Below are 8,296 nucleotides of genomic sequence, written 5' to 3' on the forward strand. Positions count from 1 at the left end.
ATATATTTGTTCTTGTATGCTATTTTTCATTTAAGTTCCTTTTTATCTTTTGGAGTAAAGTGTGACGTCAATATCCGTGAAAAAGTATACAATTTTATTTAGGGGCCAGCTGAGGGCCACCTCCGGGTTCGGGATTTTCTCGCTGCGTTGAAGAACCATTTGTGGCCTTCAGTTGTTATCTGCTCTTTGGTCGGGTTGTTGTCTCGTTGACATATTCCCGATATCCATTCTCATTTTTATTAAAGAGGATTTGGATTATGGTCCTTCATAATGGCTTCATTTCTTTTAATTGTTAATGCCATTTTCTATAATCCTTATTTTTAGCCATTTCTTAGGAACTTTTTGCCCATCATCCTACTTTCTGAAAACCCCAGTGATACCCTTACTGAAAATAGGGATTTAACTTGACAGAAATGTACGTTTATAACGACCCGTGTGGTGGTTTCAGGCTTAAATGTCACAAAATGACAATAAAAGCATCTTAGACAATTTGAAAAAAAATGTATTGTTTGTAGATTAATAATGTATACTCTATTATCAAAAACACAGTTAGTCATTACTAAAATGTATATTTGGCGTGTTGTATAAATTCCAGAACAAGTGATGGCTGTTATGATCGCTTTATTTTATTTTTAAATACTTCACTTTTTTCAGTACAGACTTTAAAGCCTTAATATATCATCAGTGAAATCTTAATGTAATTTTCAGTTTGTTAAAATCATCAAAGAAAGAAAGAAAAAATCATTATTTTAATTTCATTTTTCCGAACGATATCGGGTAAAACTCATCACATCAATTACTTTTATAGGTCGTACTACGACTGTCTGGCATGCATGAATCTGTAAACGGTCAATGACATTGAGAGTACGTGTCGTCTTAAAAAGATGTGGCTACCGCACAAATAAAAAAAGCTTGGCGTATAATGCAGATATCCATCTATTGTTTATGACTTAGTCTATATCTTTCCCTCTTGAAGTTGTTGGGTTTCTGTCACATTGAAGTTTAAACCACGATCTTTGTAGTGCTACTGTTTCTATATGTTTTGTAAATACATGTAGCTTATATCCGTAGTACTTTATTTGATAAGGAACATCACTTAATCAGTTTTGAACTATGTTACATGGTTTAAACTTAACTTTATTATCAAAATCAAGAATCAAATATAATCTTTTTCATGCAGAAAACGGACTTTCAACGATATATTTTGGCGTAGTATAATTGTCATCAAAATGAATTATGTTTAAGATATTGTTCCATTGTACCGTGCAGTACCGTTTTATACTTGAAACTGAAAGAATGATGACTGCGACCGTGTCTGTTGTTCTCCTTACTATAGATACAAACAAATGTAACGCAAGTGTTGAAAATTTACTGTAACAGTTATTAGAGGTAACAGGTCTTTGGTGTTATTTTTTACTTTTGGTACTGTTCAAATTTGTATCAACGTGGCGGTTACAAACTGTAAGCAACTGGTTTAAAACATTGCCTCTCGATTAAAACTAAGTATTTACAAGATAAGTGATTTTTAATGACAAAGATAAATGAAAATATCAAAAAGCAATTCTTAGGAAATTGTTTGCGTTACATTATTATTTTATCCGGTTCAAGTGAACTGATACAACGAGACTAAACTGTCAGTTATTTACACACACTTATCAACCGCTCGCACTATCTGTAACGATGATCCTTTCTATGATTAATTTAAAATTAAATTCAAACTTAACAAACAATAACTAAATGTCTTATCAAAACGCATGTTATTCATTTTGACACATCCGATTTACAGGTTATTGTGATAACTTGCTTGTCTCTCCTTATATTACCATACATTTTGTAGTACTACAATACATTTCAATTCGTTACAGGATTACAGACAGTCAATTATAGTTATTATCGTGACTTTTTTCCAACTAAAGTTAGAGCGCACTGTAAAAACAGCGTTTAGATTTAAAACGCTTTTAAAACACGTTTAGGTCTAAACATGTTTAGGAAAGCGTTTAGAATCTAAACAGATATGTATCTAAACACTTTTCAACCTAAACACGTTTAGAATTTAAACGTGTTTCACATTAAAAATCCTTGATAACGTTAAGAAAGCTAAACACCAAATTACATCTAAACACTTATGAAACACTTTCCTAAACATCTAAACACTTTTTACCGTTCCAGTTGGTTTTTTTGGTTGATGTCGAATTCCTTTAAATTCTGTCCATTCTGTGACATAATTTCGATTGAAATGATATAAAAACTATGGTGCAAATATTCCACGTTAAGTATTTAATTTTAGTTTAGTAAAAATCAGTACTTTGTTTGGTGTTTATCGAGATATCAGCCTCCCCCTATTTGCGTTGCTGTAGCACAATTTATTTTAATTTTATTTTAACTCTCTATTTTTTATTGGTCTCTGCTTAACATCTCACCAGAATTCCGATTCAAGGTACAAACCGTGCAATTGATAGGGGTTGCAAAAACTTCTTATATCAAGAAATTTGGATCTAATGTAATATTATCAGACTTTGTTGATGGTATGAAGAAATTGTATACAGGTTGTGACATTCTTGTTGGAAGTGAGTTAAGAAAACTGTTTGGCACCTTGTATTGTGTATTAGGGGATACTCCAGCAGCACAGTATTTGGGTGGCTTTAAAGAAGGTGTTGGTTTTGCAGAAAAGCCTTGTAGAACCTGTGAAATAGACCACAACCAACTAGGGGAAAGTCTGCACGGAAAACAATTTCCTTTGCGTAATTTACAAGAACACAATGATCGTTGTGATCATTTAGATGAGTTTAACAAATGTCGAAGAAGATATTGGTCTAGGAAGTACGGTGTCACATATCGGAGTTGTTTACTACAAATTCCAGAATTTGATGTGACTCAAGCTATATTGCATGATCCCATGCATATTTTATTGGAAGGTATTGTCAAAATGGAGCTCCAGCTTATGCTCTCTGAAATGATTTATAAAAAGAAATATATTTCCTTGAAGGAATTGAATTGTTCAATTCAAAATTTCAATTATAGTGCTTCAGAATTAAATGATAAACCTCAACAAATTGAAAAAAAATCATTGGATCGAAAAAACGTTCTGCCTATGACAGCCATTGAGGTAAAAAATCTAATGGTCCTCTTGCCATTTATGATTGGTGACAAAATTCCAGATGAAGACCAACATTGGAACAATTTTCTACGCTTGATTCAGATTACAGTGTTAGTGATATCTCCAATAGCATCAGATGATACCGTTAATTCATTGACACAGCTAATTTATGAACACAACTTGAATTTTAAGGAACTTTATCCAGATGTAGATTTCACGCCAAAGTTACACTTTATGACCCATTTCCCTGATCAAATTAAAAAATTTGGACCAGGAAGAAATCACTGGTGTGTTCGTTTCGAGGCAAAACACAATTTGTTTAAGAGTAGGAAATGGAAAAATTTTAGAGCTATTGAAAAATCTACAGCATTTTTCCATCAAAGATGGATGTGTTTGCAGCAGCTTTCAGGGAATGGAGAAAAGTCTGAAGTATACTTGTATGAAGGTGACTCAGTAAAGCAGGGCATCACAGTTTTACAAGAACAAATTAGTGAAGGTGTAAAACGAACAATTGAATCAACTGGCATCGTTATTCCACATGAAGTCATGAGAACTGGAAATGTCTCAATTCATGGGATTTCATACAGCATAAACAATGTCATTGTTATAGATAACAATGCTGAAGAACCTACATTTGGAATGATCAAGAGCATTTATTTGATTGAACATTTGAAGTTTGTAGAAGTTTTGCATCTTGAAATAACAGGTTTTAATGAACACATTAATGCCTTTGAATGCATGAAATCTAACATTGAACGAACAATCTGTTTAACTGACCTAACTTACAAATGGCCACAAATTGTGCACTACTACAAGAGTAAATTGCATGTGATGCTTTATAATGTAGATTTTTGTTGGAGTGCTTGATATTTTAACACAGTGAGCCAAACTCTTACATCTGTATTTATTATAGACTCAAGGCTCTCCATATTCAAAAATCCTTAAACAAAAACCAAAGTTTATTGATAGAATGCAACACAGATTCAACATCTCCAGCTACATCCAGACCAGTAACCCCAGTTGTTCATACACAATGCACCAGTATGCCTATGGACATTGATTCAGAAGAAACAGTAATTGTACAAAAGACTCCAGATAAGGTGAGATTTATGCGCCAATTGTAATTCTTATTGATCATACTATGTATGTTTAAAACATGTCTATGTATATTTGAAATCCAGAAAATATACCGGTCAAAGATAAATAGGCTACATATGCATGCATATATCTTTTCAACACAGAAGATAAGATAGAAGTTTATACATGTACATTGTATATTAAGATTTTTAATAATCATGCAAACATTTCAATCTTGAACAGTACACAAAAAAACTCTATGGATTAGAAAAAAAACCCTTACATTTATAAAAAGCATTAATATTGAAGAGCAAAAATTTAAAACACTAATACATATATACTTCCAACTGTTTAACAGTAATAAAGTTACATGTGCATGCAATGTTAATTATATGTATGATCTATTTCTTTTACAGAGCCATCAGCAGACAGTCACACAAAGTCCAATACTCCTAAATAAAGGGGCTATAGACATTGAACAGTTCATTCCTCAGTACTCCACAGCAATACAGTTCTTACTTGATAGTGGTGACATACTAAATGATTGGAACAAGTTTATTGAAGAAACTGCTTACCACATTCTGTCCAAGACAAATATTATATTCAACACCAGAGACGTCTATGGACAACTTGGCCGGGCCTTGTATATGAAGTACCCATGCATTGAGTTTTCTGCTGGAGATCAACCATGGGTAAGGCAATTGTAATATGCGTTTGCAAAATAACATAAATAAATTAATGTTCTATTTGATTAGAATAAATTAAAGTTTTGAAGGCCTAAATTGATATATTGTTTGTTTCCCCAATCCCGATCCAGCCAAGCCAGGTGTGGGTTGGTAGGAAAATATTTGTTTTAAAAGCAACTGTATGTTTAGATACAAGCCTTTTAAAATTATGATTTTTTGCGTTACATGCCTTTTAAAATTATGATTTTTTTGTGTTACATGTACATGTACCAAGTAATTGTTAATTTTGGGGACCCGGAGTCAACTCCTGTATGGTAATTTATAAAATTTTATTTATTTGCTTTGTCTTTTAGGCACATTTTACAGCAAGACTTTCACAAAAAGTCCGTAACATTAGATGGAAATGGAATAAAAAAAGTAAACGTGTGCATTCTGATGATGGTCCACCTACTAAAAAGAAAGGTCCGAGGCGATATGATTTGGAACCAGATTCCACAGGTACGGCAGTCAAGATAGTTTTTGTGGTACCTTTGTTAACACTTGAATATTGTGTCTTAGCACATACTTTAAAGTAAAACATGCAAAAAAAATCCATTGGGTGACTAAGTATTCATTAGTCTTATTTTGATAGGGGAACCTAATATGTACATGAACACTTTGGGTATATACATGTAGATATATGTTAGATGGATTTATGACTCTTCTTTTTTTATATCTTCCAATACATTTGGATTTAATTTTAAGCATCTGTCTGTCTATTGATATACATGTTGCTCTTTTATTTTCATTTAAATTTTACATGTTTCCGTGTGTATGCTATTTTCAAGACAGTCTTATAAAAAAAGAAGATGTGGTATGATTGCCAATGAGAGGACTATCCACTCAAGACCAAAATGACACAGACATTAACAACTATAGGTCACCGTACGGCGTTCAACAATGAGCAAAGCCCAAACCGCATAGTCAGCTATAAAAGGCCCTGATAAGACAATGTAAAACAATTCCAACGAGAAAACTAACGGCCTTATTTATGTAAAAAAATGAAGGAAAAACAAATATGTAACACATTGCTTGTTTATAGATAACATGTTTACATTATGTTTTATAAATTAAATGTGTAGTTTAGTCATCTTCAAATATTGAGCCAGAATTTTAATTTTATTATGATAATCAGCTATCTTATAATTATTTTTAGAACAATGTACATCAACTGAAACAGAAACAGAAGCGATCAAGATAATGGCAGAGGAGCTGACAAAACCCAAACAAGAACAAAACAAGGCATTAATCCTTAAACTTCAACGGTCTACTTTCCAACAAAGAAGAAAGTTCATCCAGACTGTTGAAGATGGAAATATGCAAAGCATTGTAGAAAAATATCCGATCATGAAAATTCCTGAATTTGTAAGTACTTTCAAAGTTTTCTTACAACAATTTCACAATTTTGACTTAATAGTATACAAAATGTTTTGGTGGATTTAATCAATACCTTTGCATGTCCACTTTTAAATTGGCGGAATTTATTTTGGCAATTTTGTTCTATTCGTGAAAAATAAGCAAAAAATTTCAACCCATGAAAATAACTCGCTATACAGTATGTGTTGCAATTTTATATATGTACAAAAGTATAATACTTATCTTAGGAAATATCATGATTATTATTATGCTGGTAAAATAAGGTATATGTCTTTTGTTTAATTATTATATGTATATGTCATTTAAGAAATAGTACTCCATGATTTTTTTTTTAACAGATTGTAAAAGAATTTGAAATGATGAAACCGGACCTAAAGAAGGATGTACTCCTAGAAAGATGGACAGATGTTCTTGGCATTTTAGACAAGATGTTTGAGGGTAATGATCAGGTACATATATATTTATGTTTGTACACAGCTAATTTTTTTGAAATTCATGTCAGTCTTGATAGTGTTTGTATTAGAATTGATTTGTTCTTATATTCCTGGCAAAATCTAACATTGTCTTTGGTATTTTCAGTAAATGCTAAACCAGACCTGAACAGCTTTCAGTATTAATGTATATTTTAAACAGTTTCATTTAAGGGAATCTTTGAATATCTATTGGAATTTTAACCTTACAAAAAAGATGATTTTTCAGATTTTTTCTATGATACTACTAGCTATTGCAAATAAAAACAAAACCATTTCGTCATTTTACCTGTAATTTTATGTATTCAGGGTGAAAGGGGGAGTGGTCAGCAATAAAGCCATAATAAATCATATTGCTCTCCAGTATTCTTAAAAGACTTATTTTCATTTTTATATATGCATTTTTATAGGACAGTGATAATGAGGAAAACCTGAACACAGATCAGGAACTGATCAAGATTATTGATCGAATAGAGGCAAAGATCAAATTTAGAACATCAAAGAAGGAACAGAATGATTTAATCGCAAAAGTAGATGTAAGTAACTAGATATGGATATTATTAAGTAGCTTATGCGAAACTATTTGGTTAAAAGTCACTGATGCTCTGGTAAATATTAAAAATGGTTAATTCTATACAAAAAATAATCATAAATTGCAGATAGGTCTGACTGTTAATCTTGAATAACAAATATAAAGGATGGAATTCAGTGGCGTAGCTGGGTCATTTTTACGTGTACGCCCGAACCTTGGCGAGGGATATGAGGGGTGCCAACCGCTCAATGTTAAAGCACCTGCTGGTAGTGGGTTCGAAAGGGACGAAGCCCCCGAAAGCTATCGAGAATGAGATACCGTAAATAATTCCTGCCTGTCAGTCAAAAATCATTGATAGCAACATACTTTTGAATCTAAATGGTTTGTTTGTTTTGGTTAAATTTTGTAATATGTTAACTTATTCATCGTGTTAAACTGGAAGCTAGCCTAATGGTCATTGGTTTTAGAGAAAACGTCCAAACCAATATTACTTTTAAATAAGTTTAAAGGGTGCCGTGAGTGAGCATACAATCGACAAAAGCACCTTTTAATGAACACGAAAAAAAATATTTCTAAGAGGTGCAGTGACGTTACGCGGCATGTTCGTACCTCATTGAAAAAATTGACGTGTTCGGCAAGATCCAGGTCTCAAAATTGCAATTTTGTTATTTAAAATAAATTTCCGTTGTACGCATTTTAAAATATAAGGTTTTTTCAAAGAAAAACGAAGAAAATAATTGAATAAACTATGTTTTATGTTATATGCGAAAAGCTTCAATTTTAATAAACGGGATTTTTAGGGTGTCCCGCGTAACATGTTTCGTTAATTGTAACAACTTAGCCGTGATTTTTATCCTAACCATTAAATATTTAAAAAAACGGATTTTTCCATTGTCTAACGGAAATGATTCTTCAGTCATTTACGCAATATTTTTTGAGGATATTATAATTCCATAAAAACAAATGCGTTCCATACAACTAAGGCATTTCTGTCCCACTGGGAATTTTTAAGGGGATT

The 8,296-nt window shown here is 32.1% G+C and overlaps 1 protein-coding gene across 1 annotated transcript; it reads left to right on the plus strand.

Moving 5' to 3' along the window:
- Positions 1–4,033: 4,033 nt before the first annotated feature.
- On the plus strand, positions 4,034–7,294 carry LOC143043722 (uncharacterized). The gene is made up of 6 exons (XM_076215903.1): positions 4,034–4,197; positions 4,591–4,866; positions 5,214–5,358; positions 6,056–6,264; positions 6,615–6,725; positions 7,157–7,294. Exons 1-6 carry the CDS (start codon positions 4,141–4,143, stop codon positions 7,292–7,294), a joined length of 936 nt encoding a protein of 311 aa, XP_076072018.1. The 5' UTR covers positions 4,034–4,140.
- The last annotated feature ends 1,002 nt before the right edge of the window (positions 7,295–8,296 follow it).

The sequence above is a fragment of the Mytilus galloprovincialis genome, chromosome 8, assembly GCF_965363235.1.
Source record: "Mytilus galloprovincialis chromosome 8, xbMytGall1.hap1.1, whole genome shotgun sequence".
Taxonomy (NCBI): Eukaryota; Metazoa; Mollusca; class Bivalvia; order Mytilida; family Mytilidae; genus Mytilus; species Mytilus galloprovincialis.

Coding starts and splice junctions, on each gene's coding strand:
- LOC143043722 (XM_076215903.1), top strand. CDS start 4,141: ATGCCTATGGACATTGATTCAGAAGAAACAGTAATTGTACAAAAGACT. Junction 4,867..5,213: donor CTGCTGGAGATCAACCATGG/GTAAGGCAATTG, acceptor TTTGTCTTTTAG/GCACATTTTACAGCAAGACT. Junction 6,726..7,156: donor TGTTTGAGGGTAATGATCAG/GTACATATATAT, acceptor GCATTTTTATAG/GACAGTGATAATGAGGAAAA.